Source organism: Rhincodon typus, chromosome 9, assembly GCF_021869965.1.
Source record: "Rhincodon typus isolate 14 chromosome 9, sRhiTyp1.1, whole genome shotgun sequence".
Taxonomy (NCBI): domain Eukaryota; kingdom Metazoa; phylum Chordata; class Chondrichthyes; order Orectolobiformes; family Rhincodontidae; genus Rhincodon; species Rhincodon typus.
The window spans coordinates 31098525-31123558 of NC_063340.1; the positions used below are offsets into that span (position 1 = coordinate 31098525).

Sequence of the window (25034 nt, forward strand, 5' to 3'; positions counted from 1 at the left end):
TTCCTGCTCCTCTGATGCTGCTTGGCCTTCTGTGTTCATCCAGCTCTACACCTTGTTATCTCAAGTCCCAGGACCTGATGCTTTGCATTCCAGAGTACTTAGGAAGTCACCCTATAGAAATAGTGGATGCATTGGTAATCATTTTCCAGCATTATATAAAGTCTGGAAGAGTTCCAATGGACTGGTGGGTAGTTAATGTAAGCCCACTTTGTAAAAAAGGAGGGAGAGAGGAAACGGGGAATTAGAGGCCCGGTTAGTCTGGTATCGGTGGTGGGCAAAATGCTGGAGTCAATTATTAAAAACAAAAGAACGAAGAACAAAAGAGAAGTACAGCACAGGAACAGGCCCTTCAGCCCTCCAAACCTGTGACAATAATCATGCCCTGACTAAACTAAAAAACAAACCTTTGCCCTTATTCGGTCTGTATCCCTGCATTCCCTCCCTATACATGTAAACATCCAGATGCCTCTCAAATGTCACCAAACTGCCTGCTTCCACCACCTTCTCTGGCAATGCATTCCAGGCTCCTATCATTCTCTGCGTGAAAAACTTTCCTCGCACATCTCCCTTAAACTTTTGCCCTCTCACCTTGAACCTGTGCCCCCTTGTAATTGAAACTTCAATCTGGGAAAAAGCCTCAACTATCCACCCCAGCATAATTTGTAGACCTCTATCAGGTCTCCTTTCAGCTGCAGTCTTTCCAGTGAAAACAATCCTAGTCTTTTTAACCTTTCCTCATAGCCAATGCTCTTGAGACTGGGCAACATCCTAGTGAACCTTCTCTGTACTCTCTCCAAAGCTTCCACATCCTTCTGGTAGTGTGCAGTTTTGGTCACCACACGATACTCCAAATGCGGCCTAACAGGGGTTTTATATAGTTGCAAGGAGAGGTGATGGCCTTGTGGCATTATCACTGGACTGGTAATCCAGAAACCGAGATAACATTCTGGGGACCCAGGTTCGAATTCTGCCTCGGCAGATGGTGGAATTTGAATTCAATAAAAATATCTGGAATTAACAGTCTAATGATGACCATGTCGTTTGTCAGGAAAAACCCATCTGGTTCACTAATGTCCTTTAGGGAAGGAAACTGCCATCTTTACCTGGTCTGGTCTACGTGTGACTCCAGACCCACAGCAATGTGGTTGACTCTGAACTGTCCTCTGGGCAATTAGGGATGGTCAGTGATGCCCTCATCCCATTAATGAATAAAAGAAAAAACATGTTTTGCCAACTCTTGTACTCCATTCCTTGGCTGATGATCTGCCTTCTTAATCACTTTGGCCACCTGTGTTGCCACTTATAGGGAACTGTGGACCTGCACACCCGGATCTGTCTGTATGTTAATGTTCATAGAATCCCTACAGTGTGGGGACAGGCCATTCAGCCCAACAAGTCCACATTGCCCCTCTGAAGAGCATCCCATCCAGACCCATTCCCCTAATTTCCCATGTTTAACCCACCTGACCTAAACATCCCTGGGCACTACAGCATGGCCAAATCACCTACCCTGCACATCTTTGGACTGTGGGGGGAAGCCGGAGCACCGGGAGGAAACCCACGCAGACATGGGAAGAATGTGCACAGCTCCACACAACAGTCGCCTGAGGCTGGAATCGAACCCAGGTCCCTGGCACTGTGAGGCAGCAGTGCTAACCACTGAGCCACCATGCTGCCCCTAAGGGTTCTGCTATTAACAGTGTGATTCACACCTAAATTTGATCCTCCAAAATGCATCACCTCACATTTGTCAGGATTAAACTCCATCTGCCATTTCTGTGCCCAAGTCGCCAATTTATATTCTGGTGTATCCTTTCACAATCGTCAGCACTATCAGCAACTCCACCAATCTTCATACCATCTGCAAACTTACTAGTCAGATCACCCACATTTTCTTCCAGCTCACTTATATATAGGACAAAGAACAGATGACCTACGATTGATCCCTGTGGAACACCACTAGTTACCGGTCTCCATTCTGAAAAACACCCTTCCACCACTACCCTCTGTCTTCTATGACCAAGCCAGTTTTGTAACCATCTAGCCAGCCCACCTTGAACCCCATGTGATCTTAGTTTTTGTACCAATCTGCCATGTGGGGACTTTATCAAATGCCTTACTAAAATCAATATAAACTGCATTCACAGTTCTTCCCTCATCAATTATATTTGTCACCTTTTCAAAATATCCAATCAGGTTAGTGAGACATGACCTTCCCCGCACAAAACCATGCTGCCTGTTCCATTTTCTTCCAAGAGTGCATATTTCCTGTCCTTCATTATCTTCTCCAAGAGAGCTTCCCCACCACAGATGTCAGACTCACCTGCCTATAATTTCCAGGATTATTCCTGCTGCCTTTCTTAAACAAGGGAACAACATTGGCTAACCTCCAGTCCTCTGGAACCTCACCTGTGATCAAGGATGATATGAAGATTTCTGCTAATGCCCCAGCTATTTCTTCCCTTGCCTCTCACAGCAACCTGGGATAAATCCCATCTGGCCCTGGGGACTTGTCTAACTTAATGCAATTTAGGATACCCAAAACTTCCTCCTTTAATATATTGACATTCTCTAGAGTATTCACACACTCATCCCTGACCTCAACATCAGTCATTTCCTTCTCTTTGGTGAATACCAATACTAAGTACCTATTAAAGATCTCTCCCACTTCCTGTGGCTCCATGCATAATTTCCCTCCTTTATCCTTGAGGGGGCCTAATCTTTCCCTTGCTACCCTCTTTCTTCTTATATGTGCATAAAAAACTCTAAGGGAGTCCTAGTCAATAAGAGGAAAATTGAAGTCACCCTCCATAACTACCCTGCATTTTTCACACCTTTCTAGTATCTGACTACATATCTGCTCCTCTGTCTCACGTGGGCTATTGGGAGGTCTATAGAAAACTCCCAACATTGTGGTTTCACCCTTCCCATTACTGAGCTCCACCCATAATGCCTCACTGCATTCCAGTCCTCCAGCCCCTCTGAGCCTGCGACATCCCTGTGCCTGCTCTAACTCTGTGCTATGCATATCTCTGTCACATTTTAGTCCCCAGTCCCTGCATTTACTGGCCTAGTACTCTGGTTCCCCCCCACCTTGCCATACTGCTAATCAGCAATGCAACTCCCCCACCCTTTTGTTTCCCTTTCTGTCCCATCTAAAACAGCGATATCCTGGAATATTAAGCTGCCAGTCCTGTCCCTGCTTTAACCATGCCTCTGTAACAGAAATAACATCATAATTCCATGCAGCAATCTATGCCCTTAGTTCATCTGTTTCAGAGATAGCAGGAACTGCAGATGCTGGAGAATCTGAGATAACAAGGTGTAGAGCTGGATGAACACAGTAGGCCAAGCAGCATCAGAGAAGGAGGAAGGCTGATGTTTCGGGCCTAGACCCTTCTTCAGAAATGGGGGAGGGGAAAGTGGTTCTGAAATAAATAGGGAGAGAGGGGGAGGTGGATAGAAGATGGGTAGAGGAGAAGATAGTTGGAGAGGAGCCAGACAGGTCAAAGAGGCGGGGATGGAGCCAGTAAAGGTGAGTGTAGGTGGGGAATTAGGGAGGAGATAGGTCAGTCCAGGGAGGTCAAGGGGGCGGGAAGAGGTTAGTAGGTAGGAGATGGGGGTGGGGCTTGAGGCGGGAGGAGGGGATAGGTGGGAGGAAGGACAGGTTAGGGAGGTGGGGATGAGCTGGGCTGGTTTTGGGATGCGGTAGGGGGAGGGGAGATTTTAAAGCTTGTGAAGTCCACATTGATACCACTGAGCTGCAGGGTTCCCAAGAGGAATATGAATTGCTGTTCCTGCAACCTTCGGGTGGCATCGTTGTGGCACTGCTGGAGGCCCAGGATGGACATGTCGTCTGAGGAATGGGAGGGGTCAGGTGAAATGGTTCGTGACTGGGAGGTGCAGTTGTTTAGTGCAAACCGAGCATAGGTGTTCTGCAAAGCGGTCCCCAAGCCTCCGCTTGGTTTCCCTGATGTAGAGGAGGCCACAACGCGAACAGCGGACGCAGTATACCACATTAGCAGATGTGCAGGTGAACATCTGCTTGATGTAGAAAGTCTTCTTGGGGCCTGGGATGGGGGTGAGGGGGGAGGTGTAGGGGCAGGTGTAGCACTTCCTGCGGTTGCAGGGAAAAGTGCCGCATGTGGTGGGGCTGGAGAGGAGAGTGGAGGGACAAGGGAGTCACGGAGAGACTCTTAGTTATCTTAGTTCATCTGTCTTACCTGTTATACTTCTTGCATTGAAGTAAATGCACTCCAGACCTCCAGTCCCTCTAAACCTTACATCTTCCTTCTGCTTGCTCTTACTCTACACTATGCATATCTCAGTCTCCTTTGTTCCCTGCACTTACTGACCTGTTGTTTCAATTCCCGCACCCCTGCCAGACTATTTTAAACTCTCCTGAAGAGCTCAAGCAAATCTCCTGCCCAGGATATTGGTGCCCCTCCAGTTCAGGTGCAACCCGTCCTTACAGTAGAGGTTCCACCTTTCCCAGAAGGCATCCCAATGATCCATATATCTAAAGCCCTCCCTCCTACACCAGCTCTGTAGCCACGTATTCAACTGCACTCTCTCTCTGTTCCTAGCCTCACTAGCCCGTGGCACAGGTAGTAATCCTGATATTAGTACCCTGGTAGTCCTGCATTTTAGCTCCGTACCTAACTCCCTGAATTGTCTTTGCAGGACCTCTTCCTTCTTCCTACCTATGTCATTTGTGCCAATGTGGACAATGACTTTTGGTTCTTTTTCCTCCTGCTTCAGGACATCCTGTACGTGCTCAGACACATCAAGGAGCCTGGCACCACGGAGGCAACACGCCATCGTACAGTCTCGTTCATGGCCACAGAAACACCTGTCTGTGCCCCTGACTATTGAGTCACCTATTATTATCGCTCATCTAGACTTTGCCACACCCTGCTCTACAGCAGAACCAGTTGTGGTGCCACAGGTCTGGCTGCTAGTACTATCTTCTGAGAGGCTATCCCTCCCCCCAACAGTATTGAACAAAAGTATACCTGTTTCAAAGGGGAGTAGTCACAGGAGGCTCCTGAACTACCTGCCTGCCTCTCCTGGGAGTCAACCATCTATCCATCTCTAACACCAGTTCCTCTGAGATACTCAGACTACAGTGCCCTCCCCCAGAATTCTTCTCAGTGATATCTCTGCCTCCTTCTGATTGAATGCTTTTCCTCACTGCAATAAGTGAGGGTGTCCTTTCGCAATCCTCTCCCCAGTCGTGGTGACTGCAGTGCCGTCTCCCAGAATTCCTGTCAGTGATGTCTCTGCCACCTTCTGATTGGATCAGGATTTTATAGGTATATTAAGAGTAAGATTACCAGGGAATGAGTGGGACCTATTAGAGATCAAAGGGGCATGGAGCAGAGGATATGGGTGAGGTCTTAAATGAATACTTCTCATCTGTATTCACAAGGGATAAAGACATTGAATAATAAAGATGGTAGTGTATTAGGTTTACTAGGATACCACCTGGTATGAGGTTATGCAAAAATAAACTAAAGCTGGAAAAGCTGTGACTGTTTTCAACACAACAGAGGAAATTAAGGGGTGATTTCATAGATGTGCTTATAATTGTGAAAAAATGAAACAGGTTTTCAGAATCACATAATTGTCACAACACAGATGGACATTCAGCCCATCAAATTTATGCCAGCTGTCCAAATAAGAAATTCACCTAGTACTATTTCCCCATCTTCTCCCTGTAGCCCTTTTTGAATATTTCAGTTGAACCATCCTCCACCACACTGTCAGGTATTTTCGAAACCTTAAACATTTGCTGCATGAAAAGATTTTTCCTTATATTGCCAATGCGTCTTTTGCAGTTTCGTTAAATTTGTGCCCCCTCATGTGTGATCCTTTCATGACTAGGAAGAGTTTCTCCTATCTCCTCTCTCCAGACCCCTCATGATTTTGAATACCTTATCAAACTTCCTCTTCCTTCCAAGGAAAACAGTCCCAAATTCTTCAATCTATCCAAGTAAGTTGAAGAACCTCTTCCCTGAAATATTCTCCTGAAATATTTCTACACTCTGCCTAATGTCATCATGTCTTTCTTAAAGTGCAACATCCAGAACTGGACTGGGTTAAGGCAGAAGCACACTGTGCTAATAATTGAGGTGTCCAAAATGAGGAGATATTGCCCAATATTTCTTACATTTAATGGAATATCAGAGGTTGAGAGTCTGTGGAATCACTATCCAAGTTGGTGATAGAAGCAAAGCAACAGGAATTTGGGATTAGCACTGTTCTTCACGTGGGGGATGGACATAGATACAGGCTAGTGGCAGTCAATGGTCCAGTTACTGTTGTATTTGTAAGCACTATAATGGAAGTGATGTTTGCAGAATTATTAAAGTTGACAAAATGTGTAATTTGTCATTAAAGTGAAGAGGGAGCTCATTAGTTCAAAATAAAACAAAGCATCAGAGTCAAAATGGATTACAAAAAAAGCATTTGTAAGGCATGATTTATAATGTGTTTTTCATTATGTTTCCATAGGGTAGCGTTTACAGCGTCACCAGCACATGCACGGAACCAGAGACTTTGGGCAATGCGAATGTTACTGGTGAAATTGAGCTGTCTATACGGTACAATTTTCAAGCTGTAACATTGGAAATCCACATCAAAGCATGCAAAAAACTAGCTTATGGAGATGAGAAAAAAAAAAGATGTAACCCGTACGTGCATGTTTCTAGATCAAGATTTTCATTTAAAGAAAGACTTAGATGTATACGGGAACCTTTGTGACTTCAAGATGGCCTACAAGTTCCCCCCAGCCAATTAAGTAATTTTGAAATGTAAATGTTTTCATAATATCAGTAATGAGAAGGCCAAATTTTGAGGTACCCAGCAAGGTGGTAATGACCAGATAATCTTTTCTAATAGCCAATATTACAGAAGAAGGGCTATGCAAGTTCTTGACTTTTTAGAAGAGCAGCCATGCTGATATTCACATCCCTACTTTTTAACCCTAAGTTTCTCATCTTTAGGCACATGAATAACTCCCTTTAAACTTATTAATGGAATTTTCTTTCAGCAGTTTTTCCACTAATCTGCATCAAGTTTATGTTGCAGCTTTTTATGACTTTGGTTAGGCCACACTTAGAATAATGTGTTCAATTCTGGTCACCACATTACAGGAAGGATGTGGAAGCATTGGAGAGTGTGCAGAGGGGGTTTACCAGGATACTGAGATAACAAGGTGTAGAGCTGGATGAACACAGCAGGCCAAGCAGCATCAGAGGAGCAGGAAGGCTGACGTTTCTGGCCTGGATCCTTGGATACTCGCTGGATCAGAGAGCCTGACCTATAAGGAGAGGCTAGAAAAACTCAGTTGTTTTCTGTGGAGCAGCAGAGGCTGAGGGGAGACTTGATAGAAATGTATAAAATTATGAGATGCACAGGTAGGGTTGACCGTCAGAATCTTTTTCCCAGAGTTGAAATGTCTAATACTAGGGAGCATGCATTTAAGATGAGGGACTGGGTGTGTTAACTTTGAGTATGTTGCCTGCTGAACTGTGTAATTCAGATATTGGAAGGATGAGTCCAATGCCAGATTAGCTTAGTTTGATGTAGGGCTGTGTGGGTGATTATGGATTTGAAGATGGTTACATGCTGGTCTGGAATGAGTTGAATGATGGGTAAATGAGTTAACAGTTTTGTTATGTGGATGAAACATTAGGCATCAGTTGAGTGGATCAGAAACAAAAACAGAAATTGCTGGAGAAACTAAGCAGATCAGGCAGCATCTGTAGAAAGAAAGCAGAGTTAATGTTTTGACTCCGGTGAGCCTTCTTCAGAACTGATAGTAGCTAGGAAAAGATGGTTTATATGCTGAAGATGGGGGCGGGAGTAAAAGGAAAGAGTGAGCAGATAAGCAGAGGTGGAGCCCAGAGAGAGAGAATGAAGTTAAGCAGACAAAGGGATGAAAGATGGTATACCAGGGAGAAAGAAAAACTGATGATAGGATCCATATGTAGGTGAAAACGGGTTGGATGTGGAGAAATTAGGATGTCAAGGAAGGGCCACAACCCAAGGCTTTTTGTGAGTAAATTAAGAGTAAGATGATTGCCAAAGGAAGCATGAGACCTAACAGAGATCAAAGGTCAACCTTTGCTTGGAGTCATTGGATGTGGGTGAGGTATTAAATAAATACTGCTCATTTGTATTCACAGAGGATAAAGACATTGTAGCCAAGAATTTCAGTTGGGTTGCTAAGGAGGTGGTATTAGATGTTTTAATGGACATACAGGTGCACAAATCCCCACAGCCTGATGAGATTTATCCCAGTCTGCAATGGGAGGCAAGGACGGAGATTGCTGGGGCCATGATGGAGATATTTAAAACTTCACTGGTCACAGGTAAATTGCCAGATGACTGAAGGATAGCTAATGTGGTACATTGTTCAAGAAGAACGGCAGGGATAAAGCTGGGTAATTACAAATCGGTTAGTTTGAGGTCACTAGTAGGGAAATTATTGGGAAAAAAATTTGAAGGACAGGATTAAGCAATATTTGGAAAGGCGGGCATTGATTAAGGATAGTCAACACAGATTTATTAAAGTGAGACCCTGCCTGAAATTTTTTGAAGAGGTGTCTAAATATATTGATGAGGGTAGTGCAGATGATGTGGTTTACATAGACATCATTCAAGCCTCTAACAAGTTCCCACACGGAAAGCTGGTCCAAAAGCTAGAGTCCATGGGATCCAAGGCAAGTTGGCAAACTGGATTCAAATTGGTTTATAAACAGGAGACAAAAAGTAATGGTAGAAGGTTGTTTTTGTAATTGGAAGCCTGTGACTAGCAGTGTACTGAAGGATTTGGTGCTGTTTATTATTTATGTTAGCAACTTGAATATGAACGTAGAAGGTATAATTAATAAGTTTGCAGATGACGCGAACATTGATGGTGTTGGTAGTGAGGAAAATGGTCTCAGGCTACAGTGTGATATTGATCAGCTGGTAAATTAGGTAGAGCAATAGCAGATGATGATCCTGATAAGTGCGAGGTGATGTATTTTGGTAGTTCTAATTAGGGAAGGACATATACAATGGTTGGTAGGTCCCCAGGGAGTACTGAGGAATGAAAGGACCTTTGTAGGAAAATATGTAGATCCCTGAAGGTGTCAGTCCCTGTGGACAAGGTCGTGAAGAAGGCATACAGGATGTTTGCCTTCATTAGCTGGATTTAGAATATAGAATTAGGAAGTAGGAAGTGCAACTTTTCAAAACATTTGGTTAGGCCACATTTGGAATACTATGTGCAACCCTGGTCACCACACTATTTGAAGGATGTGATTGCACTGGAGATGGTGTAAGGAAGATTCACCGAGATGTTACTTGGGATGAGAAGCTTGTTATGAGGAGAGAGCTGTGTTTGTTTTTCTTGGAGTAGAGGAGGCTGAAGGGAGATCTGATAGAAGTATATAAAATTTTGAAAGGCATAGAGTAGATCGTGAGAATCTTTATCCCATGGCAAATGTGTCTAACACTGGAGAGCACAAGTTTAAGGTGAGGAATAGGTAGTTTAGAGGAGATCTGAGAAATAATTTTTTTCACCCAGAGCATGCCTGAAATACGGAACATGCTGCTTGAGATGATGTGGGAGGCAAGTATTCTCGCAACATTTAAGAGGCTTTTGGATGAATACTTAAAATGCCAGGTCATTGTAGGCTTTGGATCAATTGCAGGTAAATGGGATTAGTGATGGTGTTTGTTGGTTGGCAGTTTGTTGCATGGTGGACTGAAGGGCCTGTTTCTCTGCTATACAACTATGCTTCAGTGTCATTTGGTTAAGTTGAGTGAGTGGGCAAATGCATGGCAGATGAAGTATAATGTAGATAAATGTGAGGTTATCCACTTTGGTAGCAAAACCAGGAAGGAAGATTATTATCTGAATGGCATTAGATTGAGAAAGGGGTCAAGATTTGCATGTCCTTGTATGCCAGTCGCTGAAAGTAAGCATGTAGCTGTCCTCACCCTAAACAACTTGTCTTTCGATTCCTCTCATTTTCTTCAGGTCAGAGGGGTGGCCATGGGTACCCATATGGGCCTTAGTTATGCCTGTATCTCTTTGGGGTATGTGGAACATTCCTTGTTCCAGTCCTATTCCGGGCCCCACCCACAACTCTTTCTTCTATATTTTGATGATATCCTCAGTGCTGCTTCCGTCTCTCATCCGGAATTGGAATGGTTTATTGATTTCGCTTCCAATTTCCACCCTGCCCTCACTTTCACCTGGCCCATCTCTGACTCCTCCCTTCCCTTCCTTGACATCTCTGTTTCTATTCCTAGGATAGACTGGCCACTAATATCCACTATAAACCCACCAACACCACAGTTACCTCGACTATACATCCTTGCACCCTGCTTCCTGTAAAGACTCTGTTCCATTCTCCCAGTTCCTCTGTAGGCATCTTCATCGCATTTTTTGCAATGATACCAACTTCTACAAGGGAGCCTCCAAAATGTTTACTTTTTCCTCAACCGAGGATTCCCCAGTACCGTTGTTGACAGGGCCCTCAACCAGGTCTGACCCATCTCCCGCACTTTGGCTCTGCCCCCTCTCTTCCCTCCCACAACAGCGATAAAGTTCCCCTTGTCCTTACCTACCATCCCACTGGCATCCACATCCAGAAAATCATTAGTCACCATTTCCGCCACCTCCAGCAAGATGCCACCACCAGACACATTTTCCCCTCCCCTTCCTTGTCCACCTTCGGTGAGGACCCTCTGGGACACCCTGGCCCACTCTTCCTGCATTTCCAACATCCTCCCACAGCCCCACAGCACCTTCCCCTGCAATCACTGAAGGTGTAACACTTGCCCATTTATCTCGTTCCTCCTCAGTTACCAAGGGCCCCAACATACCTTCCAGGTGAAGCAGTGCTTTACGTGCGCTTCACACAATCTTGTTGACTGGATTCATTGCTCATAATGTAGTCTCCTCTACATTGGGGAAACAAAGCGTAGATTGGGTGACTACTTTCCAGAACACCTACATTCTGTCCGCAAAAATGACCCTAAACTTCCAGTTGCTTGCCACTTCAACACACCACCCTGTTCCCTGGCCAATATCTCTGTCCCAGGCTTGCTGCAGTGCTCCAGCGAAGCTCAGTGTAAGCTGGATCAACAACACCTCATTTTCCGTTTGGGGACCCTGCAGCCTTCAGGACTCAATATTGAGTTCAGTGACTTTAGGGCTTGAACTCTCCTATGTTCCAGCTCCCCACCTCCACACACCAGGCCTTGTGATCACATAGTCTGATATTACACACAACCCATTGTCAGTCAGTAACAGTCTCCATTAATTCATCCTCCTAGCCAGATCGTTATTCACTCCTTTGTCTGTCCAACTGTTCTTCTCTCTCTTTGGGCTCTATCCTGAATCACGTATCATCTACTCCTTACTCCCTTGTCCGACCTTATTTCTGCATAAAATCTGATATTTTCCTAGCTACCATCAGTTCTGAGGAAAGGTCACTGAATCCGAAACATTAACTCTGATTTTTCTTCACAGATGCTGCCAGATGTGCTGAGCTTTTCCAGCAATTTCTGTTTTTGTTTCTGATTTACAGCATCCACAGTTCTTTTGGTTTTTATTTATGCAGCTGCAGTAGGTGGTGAAGAAGATAAGTAGTATGTTGGCCCTTCATAGCAAGAGGATTCGAGTACAGGAGCAATGGTATCTTGTTTCAATTTTGCAGGGCCTTAGTGAGACCACACTTGGAGTGTTGCATGCAGTTTTGGTTTTTCGTGAAGGTGGATGTTCTGGCTATGGAGGGAGTACAAAAGGTTTACCAAGACTGATTACTGGGATGGCAGGATGGACGTATAAAGAGAAACTGAATTAGATTGGACTATATCTGCTGGAACTTAGAAAAATGAGAGGGGATTTCCTAGAAACCTATAAAATTCCACATCAGGATTAGAGAGGGTAAGTGCAGAAAGGATGTTCCTGATGAGTGGGAGTCCTTTACAAGGGTTCGGGTGTCCAAGGATGTGGGGTAAGCCATTCAGGACTGAGATGAGGAGATATGTGTTCAACCAGAGAGTGGCAGAAACCAGTTAAGGCCAAAACATTGAATGTTCTCAAAAAGGATATATAGTTCTTCAGGTTAAAGGGATCAATAGATATGGAGTGAAAGCAGGAACTGGATATACTAAGCTGGATGATCAACCATGATCATGTAGAACTTAGAGAACATAGAACATAGAAAGTACAGCACAGTACAGGCCTTTCAGCCCACAGTGTTGTGCCAAACTTTTACCCTAAACCTAAGGTCTACCTAACCTCCACCCCTACCTTATACTATCATCCATACGCCTATCTAATAGCCGCTTAAATGCCCCTAATGAGGCCAACTCCACTACCCTCTCCGGCAATGCATTCCATGCCCCTACCACTCTCTGAGTAAAGAACCTACCTCTGACGTCTCCCTTATATCTACCTCCACTCACTTTAAAACTATGCCCCCTCAAAATAGCTACCTCCACCCTAGGAAAAAGTCTTTGGCTGTCCACTCTATCTATACCTCTGATCATTTTGTACACCTCTATCAAGTCACCTCTCATCCTTCGTCGTTCTAAAGAGAAAATCCCGAGCTTTCTCAACCTTTCCTCGTAAGACCTTCCCTCCATTCCAGGCAACATCCTGGTAAATCTCCTCTGCACCTTCTCAAACACTTTCACATTTTTTTTTGTTTTTTTTTAAATTAATTTTGATCAATAAACAAATACAGTTAATGAATAAATAATATAATAACAAAACTAGCTAGCTTACTTATGTGGTTTTCACAATGTGTTTCAACGGCATAGATGATGATCACGTTGAATAATAAAGCAGGCTTGAAGGGCAAATAACCTACTTCTGTTCCTATTTTCTATGTTTCTATACACCTCATAATTTGTTACACCTCAACATGCTCCCCACTCAGCCTGTCTGCTCTAAGGAAAGTAACCATGAGCCTATCTATTCTCTCTTCACAGCTGAAGTGTTCCAGTGGAGGCAACATCCTTCTGTAACTCCTCTGCACCCTCACTAGTGTAATCACATTCCTTCTTAACGTGCAGCAACCAGCAATTAAGTTGTGGCCCATGTTTTATACAGCTCTTTCATAATCTGCCCATTTGTCTATCTAATGACTTGACCCCTATGCCTTTTTAACCACCTTATCTATCTCTTCTGCTGCTTTCAGAAATCTATGGGCATACACACTTATGCCCCTTTGATTCTCTGTACTTCCCAGGGTTATACCCTGTCAACTTATTATACTTTATCTCGTTCTTGCTTTTGTTTTTTTTTGCTTGTTGAAATGTGCAAAGCTTGTGAGTCTGTAGATTACCAACTTTTTCTTTTACTACAGTTTTTCCTGACAGTCTTTGATTCTTTTTATTCAATATGAGTAAGAGTTACAGGTTCAGATTGGCTGCCGGCTGCAAATAAGTGGACAGCCAATTTGCCCATTCAAGACACACATCAACTGAGGTTACCAGAATTTTTCCAGTGGCCCTCCCTACCATGTGGGAAGGCTGCGAGCTACATGAATGTAGCTTCCCTGAGGCAGCCTTCTTGCAGCAGCTGGGGGCCATTGCAACTAGTCATTTCATGCCCCTCAGAGAGGGCAATGGCAGGGAGGGTCATCTACCACAACTCTCATGGCGATCTAGAAAGGGGGGATGTCACCGAGTTGATCCTTTTAGTCAACCTAACCTGCCAGCCTTGCATTCTCCAAGCTGCCTCAACAATGTCCACCTCTCTTGGTGGGGGTGTTGGGGCACTGGAACTGCCAGCCCTCTAGTTGGACCAGCAGCATTTATGCGCCATCATTATATTGATTGTTAGCAAGCCTTGAGGCAGCTAATCATTTGAATATTCTGGGAAATAGCTTATTCAGTCAGACTCCCAGTAGGTGCAAACTTGGCTTCCCCACTTCATTGCATTATAAACATTCTTCTCCTACAAACTACTTAAAGTCATAAAGTCATACAGCATGGAAACAGACGCTTCAGCCCAACTTATCCATGTCCATCAGTTTTCCTAAACTGAACTAATCATTTGCCTGCATATCGTCCATATCCCCCTAAACCCTTCCTATCCATGTACCTGTCCAAATGTCTTTTAAATGTTGTAATTGTACCCATCTCTACCATTTAGTCTGGCAGCTCATTCTATATACATACCACACACTGTTTGAAAAAGTTGCACCTCAAGCCCCTCTTAAATCTTACCCCTCTCAGCTTAAATCTATGCCTTCTAGTTTTGGACTCCCCCTATCTGGGGAAAAGACCTTGGCTATGTCCCTCATGATTTTTAAACCTCAATAAGTCCACACCTCAGCCTCCTATCCTTCAGGAGAAGAAGTCCCAGCCTATCCAGCCTCCCTCCTTATAACTCAAATCTTTAAGTCTTGCTAACATCTTTTTAAATCTTTCTTCTACCCTTTCCAGTTTAAAACCATCCTTCATATAACAGGGCAACCAGAATTGTACACAGTACTCCAAATGTGGCTTACCAATGTCTTGTACAGCTGTAACATGACATCCTAACTCCTGTACTCAGTGCTGTGACCAATGAAACCAAATGTCTTCTTCACCATCCTGTCTACATGTGATGCCACTTTGAGGAAACTATGTATCTACATCCCTAGGTCTCTTTGTTCGACAACATACCCAGGGCTCCACCATTAACTGTGTAAGTCCTGCCCTGGCTTGTCTTACCAAAATGTAACATCTTGCATTGATCTCATTTAGACTTCATCTACATTCCTCAGCCCACTGGCCCAGTTGATCATGATCCCCTTGTACTCTTAGATAACCTTCTTCACTGAGCATTGTAGCACGAATTTCAGTGTCATGTGCAAACTTACTAACGATGCCTCCTACATTCTGTTCCGAGTTGTTTATATAAATGATGATGAACAGTGGACCCAGCACCGATCCTTGCAGCATACCGCTGGTCACGGGCCTCCAGTCTGAGCAAAAACCATCTACCATTTGGCCAGCTCTCCCTGGATCCCGCGTGATCTAACTTTACTAATCAGTCTACATGGTTGTTGGAAGATCTTGCTAAAATCCATGTAGACAACATCTACCGCTCTGCCTTCATTTATCTTCTTGGTCACATGTTCAAAAAACTCAGTCAAAGTTGTGAGACACGATTTCCTGTGCACAAAGCTGACTCTCCCTAACTAGTCCTTGCCTTTCCAAACGCATGTAGATCCTGTCTCTCAGAATCCCCACCAACAACTTACCCACTGCTTGTGTTAGGCTATTGGTCTGGAGTTCCCTGACTTTTTCTTGCAGCCTTTCTTAGATAATGGCGCAACATTAGCCACCCTCCAGTCTTTTGGCACCTCACCCATGACTTTCGATAGTACAAATGATTCTGCTAGGGCCACGTAATTTCTTCCATAGCTTCCCACTGTGTCCTGGGATACACTTGATCAGATCCCGAGGATTTATCTACCTTTATGCGTTTTAAGTCTTCTAGCACCTTCTTTTCTGTAATGTAGACTCTTTTCAAGACATCACTATTTATTTCCCTGAGTTCCTTAGCTTCTATGTCTTTCTCCACAGTAAATACTAATGAGAAATATTTGCTTAGGAATTCACTCATCTCTTGTGGCTCCATACATAGATGACCTCATTGATCTTTAAGGGGGCTATTGTCTCCCTAGATACTCTTTTGCCCTAGATATGCTTGTAGAATTTCTTTGGATTCTTTTTTACCCTATCTGCCAAAGCTATCCCTTGTCCCCTTTTTGCCTCCCTGATTTCCCACTTACGTGTACTCCTTTATAATTCAAGGATTCACTTGATCCCAACTGTCTATAACTGGCATATACCACCTTCTTTTTCTCGACCAGAGCCTCAATATCTCTAGTCATACAATGTTCCCTGCTCCTGCCAGCTTTACCCTTCAAACTAACAGGAACAAGCTGGCCCTGAACCCTTGTTATCACACTTTTGAAAGCCTTCCACTTGCCAGACATCCCTTTTCCCCCGATCAACTGTTTAACGTTCCCGTCTAATACCATCAAAATTGAATTTGCCCCAATTTAGAAATTTAACTTGTGGAACAGGCCTATCCTTTTCCATAAATATGCTCTCATTTTCCATAAATATGCCCTGCTTTTCCCCCATATCATTGCCTGCACCACTCTTCCAAGCGGTGCACTCCATATCCTAATCATTTTTCTCACTTCAAATTTGCTGGTCTGTATTTTGTCAAGCATTGTAACTATTGTGGGAATATGTAACATCCAAAAATATTTTCTATCCTTGGCCATTTCTTCACTGTACCTATATAGATTCTACATCTTGATTTTTTGGTTTGAGATTCTTTCTCACAACAATTTTTGTCTCATCCTTTGTTTTCAGGACTAGCTTCTCTCCTGTTTCTATTTTTTTCAATAGTTTTTAAAGTCAAGTTACTCTGGATTGTTTCCTTCCCAACCTTGACCACCTTGAATTCATGTAATTAATAATGAAATCCAAGAATTGTAATGAAGAGCATTGTGTACTTGCTGAAACCACATCTTTGTGATTCTAAGCTTTTTTTTAGATACGTGAAGACCTATTTGCTTCCTGACAAGTCTCCTCGGAGTAAATTGAAGAGCACAGTGAAGAAGAACTCGGTGAATCCAGTTTTTAATGAAACATTAAGGGTAATTCAGTTCTTGGTGAAAATAGAATATTCTTTCATTTAAACATTTTCAGGTAGCAGTTTTCTTTCCATCACATTTGGTCCTATCATTCGAGGAAGGATGTACTGGCTATTGAGGGAGTGCATTGAAGGTTTACTAGATTGATTCCTGGAATAGCAGGACTGACATATGATGAGAGATTGAATTGGTTAGGATTATATTCACTTTAGAAGAATGATCAGGGATCACCCTGTGAGGCTTCGGGTGGAGCTAAGAAATAAGAAGGGGATGGTGACATTATTGGGGTTGTACTATAGGCCCCCAAATAGTCCACAGGAATTCGTGGAACCAATATGCAAGGAGACTGAAGAGATTTGCAGGAGAAATAGGGTTGTCAAAGTGGGGGATTTTAATTTTCCAAACATAGACTGGACTGTCATAATATTAAGCGCTCAGATGGGGTGGAATTTGTTAAATGTGTTCAGGAAAGTTTCCTAAAGCAGTAATAGGGAAGGGGCAAAACCAGATCTACTCTTAGGAAATAGAATAGGACAGGTGACTGAGGTGATGGTGGCGGAGCACTTTGGGACCGGTGACCATCATTCTATTAATTTTAAAATAGTTATGGAAAAAGACAAAACTGGTCCACAGGTTCAAGTTCTAAATTGGGGTAGGGCAATTTTGATGGAATCAGACAGGAGCTTGCAGGGGTTGATTGGAGTAGTTTGTTTGCAAGCAAAGGGACCTCTGCCAAGTGGGACGCCTTTAAAAGTGTGATAGCTAGAGTTCAATATCTTTATGTACCTGTGAGGGTGAAGGGCAAGGTTGGTAGGAGTGGGGAACCCTGGATGACAAGACATATTGAGGCTTTGACCTGAAAAAAGAAGTGGGCATGGCTGAGGTACATGCCAGCTGGGATCAAGGGAATCCCTGGAGGTATACAGAGGATACAGGAGTTTACTGAAGAAGGAAATCAGGAGGGTGAAAAGGGGACATGAGATAGCTTTGGCTGAGAAGATTAGGGTGAATCCAAAGAGATTCTTTACGGACCTCAAGGACCAAAGTGGACATGTATGTGTGGGACTGCAAGAGATGGGCGAGGTCCTCAATGAATACTTCTCCTCTTACCGTGGAGAACGACATGAAGACTTAGGAACTTGGGGAATTTAGTGGCAATATCTTGGGGACAGTCCATATCACAGTACAGGAGCTGTTGGAAGTATTAGAATGTACGCAGGTGGATAAATCTCCTGGTCCTGACCATATATATTCAATAACCCTGCAAGAGGCTAAGGAAGAAATTGCAGGGGCCCTGGCTGATATATTTGCATCATCGTTAGCCACGGGTGAACTCCTGGAAGACTGGAGGGAAGTGAATGTTGTGCCCTTATGCAAGAAAAACTGCAAAGAAAAAACTGGGAATTATAGATCAGTAAGCTTAATATCTGTGGTAGATAAGTTACTTGAGAAGATTCTGAGGGATAAGATATATGTGTATTTGGAAAGACATGTTTGATTAGAAGTAGTCAGCATGGCTTTGTGCTTGAAGATCATGCCTCACAAATTTGTTAGAGTTCTTTGATGAAATGACCAGGAAGGTTGATGAGGACAGGGCAGTAGATGTAGTCTATATGGACTTCAGCAAGGCGTCTTAAGGGCATAATCTTAAGGTGATTGGAGGAAGGTATGGGGAGATGTCAGAGGTAGGTTCTTTACACAGAGAGTGGTGGGCGTGTGGAATGCGCTGCTGGCAGTGGTAGTGGAGTCAGATACTTTAGAGACTTTTAAATGACTCGGAGATAGGCACATGGAGGATAGTAAAATGTAGGGTATGCAGGGTAGTTTGATCTTAGTAGGATAATAGGTCGGCACAACATTGTGGGCCGAAGGGCCTGTACTGTGCTGTACTGTTCTATGTTCTATGTTCTTTGATAAGGTTCTACATGGTAGGCTGCTCTGGAAGATTAGATCACATGGAATCCAGGGAGACCTGGCAAATTGGATACACAATTGGCTTGATAGTAGGAAGCAGAGGATAATACTGGAAGATTGCTTGTCTGACTGGAGGCCTGTGTCTAGTGGTGTGCCTCAGGGTCAGTGCTGGGCCCATTGCTGTTTGTTATCTATGTCGATGATTTGGATGAGAATGTACAAGAAATTATTAGTGAGTTTGAAGATGACACTAAAATTGGTGGTATCATGGACAATGAGGAAGGTTATCAGAAATTGCAGCAGGATCTTGATCTGCTGGGGAAGTAGGCCGAGAAATGGCAAATAGAGTTTAGTGTAGATAAGTCTATAAGTAGATATAGTGTAGATAGAGGTATTGTGTTTTAGAAAGTCAAATCCAGGTTGGAGTTTCATGGTGAATAGTAGGGCCTTAAGGAGTGTAGTGGAAGAGAAGGACCTTGGAGTTCAGGTGCATGATTCTCTGAAAGTGAGTCACAGGTAGACAGGGCAGTGAAGAAGGCTTTTGGCACACTGGCTTTCATCAGTCAAGGTATTGAGTATAGAAGTTGGCAAGTTATGATGCAGTTGTACATGATGTTGATGAGGCTGCACTTGGGAGTATTGTGTTTAATTTTGGTCACCTTACTATAGGAAGATGTTATTAAACTGGTAGGAGTGCAGAAGAAATTTATAAGGATGTTTCCAGGACTCAAGAGACTGAGTTAATAGGGAGAGGTTGGTCAAGCTAGGACATTTTTCTTTAGAGGATAGGAGACTGAGGGGGGATCTTATATAAGTGTATAAGACCATGAGAGGCATGGATAGGGTGAATGCACCCAGTCTTTTTTCCCTGGGTTGGGGAATCGAAGACTAGAGGCTATCAGTTTAAGGTAAGAGGGGAAAGATTACATGGGAACCTGAGGGGTAACTTTTTTACGCAGGGGGTGGTATGCATATGGAGTGAGCTGCCAACGGAAGTGGTTGACGCGGGTACATTAACAATATTTGAAAGGCATTTGAACAAATACATGGATAGGAAAGGTTTAGAAGGATATGGGCCAAGTGCAGGGAAATGGGGTTAGTGCAGAATTATACAAGGTGCTGGTGAGACCACATCTGGAGTATTGAGAGCAGTTTTGGTCCCCTTGTTTAAGGAAGGTATGATCCCCAGAATTGAGGGATTGCCTTATAGATGGGAAGCACTGGCCCAGTGGTATTATTGCTGGACTGTTTGTTAATCCAGTGACCCAGATAATGTTCTGGGGGCCTGGTTTCGAATACTGCCATGACAGATTGTGGAATTTGAATTCAATAAAATATCTGGCATTAAGAATCTATTGAAAACCATGAACACATTGTCAGAAAAACCCATCTGGTTTGCTAATGTCCTTTAGGGAAGGAAACTGCCATCCTTACCTGGTCTGGTAATGTAGTTGACTCTGAACTGCCCTCTGGGCAATTAGGGATTGGTAATAAATGCTGTCTGGTCAGCGATGCCCTCATCCTGTGAATGAATAAAAAAACTATTCATTGGAGTTTGGAACAATGAAAGGTGATCTCATTGAAACATACAGGATTCTTGACGGGATAGCTGGTGAGAGGATGTTCCCTCTCACGGGAGAGTCTACAACCAGACGGCATTGTCTCAGCCAATTTATCATAGAATCCCTACAGTGTGGAAACAGGCTCTTCAGCCCAACAAGTCCACACCGAACCTCAGAGCACCCCACCCAGACTCATTCCCCCGTAACCCACCTAATCTACACATCCCTGAACACTATGGGCAATTTAGCATGGCCAATTTACCTAAGCTGCACACCTTTGGACTGTGGGAGGAAACTGGAGCACCCGGAGGAAACCCACAGAGACACTGGAAGAATGTGCAAACTCCACACAGACTGTAGCCCAAAGGTGGAATCTAACCCAGGTTGCTGGTGCTGTTAGTCAGCAGTGTTAGCCACTGAGCCACCATGCCACCCATTTTTATTTTAACAATGAAGCAGATAAATGAAACAATGAAAAACTGTTTCATTGTTAATTTAAGACTGAGATGAAAAGGAATTTCTTCTTTTAGAGGGTTGTGAGTTTTTGGAACTCCTTATCTCCGAGCTTACTACCATTACTGGGCAGCACGGTGGCTCAATGGTTAGCACTGATGCCTCACAGCACCAGGGACCCGGGTTCAATTCCACCCTCAGGTGACTGTCTGTGTGGAGTTCTCCCTGTGTCTGCATGGGTTTCCTCTGGGTACTTTGGTTTCCTCCCATGGTCCAAAGATGTGCAGGTTAGGTGGATTGGCCGTGCTAAATTGCCTGTAGTGTTCAGGGATGTGTAGCTTAGGTGGGTTATAGTGGGATGGGTCTGGGTGGGATGCTCCAAGGGTCAGTGTGGAATTGTTGGGCCAAAAGACCTGTTTCCACACTGTAGGGAATCTATGTGAAAAACTGGAAAGGACAGGAACGTGGATGTGAGGCATATCAGATTGGTCATTATTTTGTTGAATGGTGCTAAGGGGCTGAATGGCCTATGCTTGCTCTTATTTCTTAAGGTCTTATAGTCTACATTGTTGATGTCATTGATGTGTGTCTGGAATTAGAGGTTATTGCCCATTCTACCTATAGGCACATGTGCAGTGTTACTGATGGTTGTATGTCCAAAGAATACTCGCACCATTCTTGATCTTGCCACTCTAGTCACCATCCCACTTGCTTTTCCCAGGGAGTGGCTGCCGCAGTCATGACCCCACCATTGCCTTCCTCCTGTTCACTGCACTGCTCTCTCTTGTTTGTGGGGAACAGTAAGTAATGTTGGAATAAGGCAGTGAGGAGTCAGACTGATTTGTATTGTGATCACTGGATTTGAGTTGCAACGATCTAAAACATTTGAAAATAAATCCTTTTATTGGTCCTGTTCTTTGATGCAAGCAGTTACCCGGAGTATTGCTAACATTGATGTCATTGGTTCTGTAATTAGGTAGTAAATAAGTTCTGGGTAATTGAGGTGGCTGTAAATGCAGTCTTTTCAAAATGCATTCAGTAAGGTGTCACATTAGAATTAATACACAAAGCTAGAATTCATAAGGTAGAAGTAATAACTCAGAAATTTTGAGGCTGGCAGGTTGCCTTTAGCAGTATACCACAAGAATCAGCAATTGGGCATCAGGGATTCACATTTAGATTGCATTTAGAAAATATTATCCATACTTCTTGGGTCCAAAATGAATGGCTTCACATTTCCCAACATTACATTTCTTTGCCATAGCTTTACTCACTTGTTTAATCTATCAATGCCCCCTTGGAACTTATAATTTTCGTCTACATCACTCAGTGAACCGCTAATTCATTGTTACTAGCTAAAATATTATAAAGAAGGTTGTTAATTTTTAAAATTTAATATTTTATTTTGTATACCACAGTACAATATTGAAAGATCACAGTTGGACACGAGGACACTTCAAGTCTCCGTTTGGCACTGTACAATGCTCAAACGGAAAGTGTTTCTGGGGGAGTTGCTGATTCCTTTTGTGGATTGGAAATTTGAAGAGAATTTCACTCAGTCATATAACTGGTACCACCTACGAGACAAGGTAATAATGGTGCTTAATCCTGAATTTCATTGAAGAATGTGTGCATGCATTTTTGATCACAGTATTATCTTCATACCCTACAGGTCTCAGGTTATTTGTAAAGTTTTAAATATAAATTTAGGTATTTAAACAGAAAGGTAAAAATTTCTAACGGTTCAATGATGAGATTTATAAGAATGTCACTGTTTGAACTGTATCTTTACGGTGAAATGACCTGCTCTGTAGTCTAGCTGGCAACAAACCTGGTTGGTTTGGCTTTTAAAGATTAAATGTGGCTCAGATTACTTTATTGAGGAGATAGACTGCTACCTTTGCATCATGTGCTAACAGTGGATATACTGAGATTCTCTAAAATCTTGAAGGGTTCTGAGAAGGTCACTTTGTAAAGATTTGTATTTTAAATTACCTACTTGCTTCCAAGATAAAGGAAAGTTGGGATTTAAAGAATAGGTAGTTAATGTTTTTAACTACACACAAAGCCTATACTATTCACATTACCTTGGAGATGTATTTTTGAGTTAACAAGGATCTAAGCTATCCCAATTAGTCACAGCTAAGGTTAGTCTGTCAACATTCAGGAGAAGCCAAAAATGTCAGTGGTTCACCATGCAGGACTGCAGTTCTGAAGAAGGGTCACTAGACTTAAAACATTAACTCTGTTTTTTCTCCATAGATACTGCCAGGCCAGAAGAATTAGGCCACCCAGTAGCTTTAGGTAAAGGTAACAGTTTCTATGAATATTTGCACCGTGAAAGACGTTTCTGGAATTAAATTTTCAGGCTGCGAAAGGAAAGATCAGAAGGAAACCCTCAGGAGCTTAGAAACGTTTGGATTGGTTCCAGGAGATTTGGATGTCTACTTAAAGAACATGTAATGTGTACTTTATAGATCATTTTCAATTGTGTTAAAAGTTATGTTTTATAGCTTAAAGTATGAATTGCCAACAAAAGCGCTATTTAGTCAATAGTGTTTTTAGTCTGTCTGTTACTGAAAACATCTTAAGATGTGAAATCTTGTATCATCCATTCAGCTATTAACTGGATGTTTGAATTTTTAAGTCTTTACAGGGATTACATGAAGCTAATGTATCCATAGAAAATAATGTAAAATGCTTATATAAATGCTTTACAATGGTGGTTACGTTGATTGTATTATTGTCATGCAAAAACCACAACTCATTCAAAATAGATTGGGGATAAGATATGAGATATATTGAATCACACTGTATCAACTCTCCAATGTGTATAAAAGCAAAGTTTCCAGAGTCTTATCAGACCACAGCGCAACTCTCTCATTGGAGATGAAATGCACTTCAGAGAATCGGTGTGGACTTTGAGATAGAGTCATAGGGCCTGTCTCCATGCTGTAGGACTCTTCGGCCCAAACTTGTCCATGCTGACCAAAATGTCCACCCACGCTAACCCCATTTCCCTGCACTTGGCTATATCCTTCTAAACCTTTCCTATCCATGTATTCGTCCAAATGCCTTTTAAATGTTGTTAATGGACCCGCCTCAACCACTTCTGCTGGCAGCTCATTCCATATGCATACCATCCTCTGTGTAAAAAAAAAGTTGCCCCTCAGCTTCCCATGTATTCTCTTCCCTCTTATCTTAACTGATGTCTTCTAGTCCTCAATTTCCCCAACCCTGGGAAAAAGACTGAGTGCATTCATCTTATCCATGCCTCTCATGGTCTTATACAAAACTATAAGACTCCTCCCTCAGTTTCCTATGCTCTAAAGAAAAGTGTCCTAGCTTGTCCAACCTCTCCCTATAACTCAGTCCCTTGAGTCCTGGCAACATCTCCTTCTGCGCTCTTTCCAGTTTAATAACATCCTTCCTATAGCAAGGTGACCAAAACTGAACACAAGTAAGTGCAGCCTCACCAACACCCTGTACAATTGCAACATAACTGCCCAACTTCTATGTTCATTGCCCTAAATGATGAAGGCCATGTTGCCAAAAGCTTTCTTCACTGCCCGGTCTACCTGTGACTCCACTTTTAGAGAACCCTGCACTTGAACTCCAAGGTCCCTCTCTTCCACTACACTCCTTAAGGCCCTACCATTCATCATGAAACTCCTACCTTGATTTGACTTTCCAAAGTGCAACACTCACACTTATCTATATTAAACTCCATTTGCTATTTCTCAGCCCACTTCCTCAGCTGATCAAGATCTTGCTGCAATTTCTGATAAACTTTCCCATTGTCCACAATACCACCAATTTTAGGGTCATCTGCAAACTTACTAATCATACCTTGTACATTCTCATTGAGATAGATAACAAATAGCAATGGGCCCAACACCAACCCCTGAGGCACACCATTAGGGGAGGAGGAAGGGAGTTGGGAAATAAATAGAGGGAGGAGATGTGGGGCTGGTGAAAGGTAGGTGGGCTGGTGATAGGTGGATGCAGGTAGGGATTGGTGGGGATTGGTCATTGGGATGGGTGGGATGGATAGTTGGGAGAGAAGATGGACAGGTTGTGTCAGGTCAAGGAGGCAGGAGGGAGAATGGGTGGGACTGGGAAGGTAGATAGGGTGTTGATAGGTGGATGCAGGTAGGGGGTAGCGGGGATTGATTAGTGGGAACAGTAGACCAGATAGGTGGTGAAAATAATGGACAGATTGTGTCAGGTCAAGGAGGCGGGGATGAGAAGTGCATTTCCCGCACTTCTGCCCTCAAACACCCTCCCCCCAACAAGAATAAAGACAGAATCCTTCTGATCCTCACATACCACCCCGCCAACCTCTGCATCCAGCGTATCATTCTCCACCACTTCTGCCACCTACAATCTGACCTCACGACCAAAGAGATATTCTCCCCCCCAA

At 43.3% G+C, this 25034-nt stretch overlaps 1 protein-coding gene across 1 annotated transcript in view; it reads left to right on the forward strand.

Annotated features, from left to right (window-relative positions):
* sytl3 (synaptotagmin-like 3) overlaps window positions 1-23340 on the forward strand; it is a 146373-nt gene extending 123033 nt beyond the window's left edge. The window contains exons 10-13 of the mRNA XM_048601179.1: window positions 6517-6695; window positions 16583-16685; window positions 22030-22200; window positions 22874-23340. Coding sequence (XP_048457136.1) covers window positions 6517-6695; window positions 16583-16685; window positions 22030-22200; window positions 22874-22897 — 477 coding nt within the window. The 3' untranslated portion in view covers window positions 22898-23340. The remainder of the gene's footprint in view (window positions 1-6516; window positions 6696-16582; window positions 16686-22029; window positions 22201-22873) is intronic.
* The last annotated feature ends 1694 nt before the right edge of the window (window positions 23341-25034 follow it).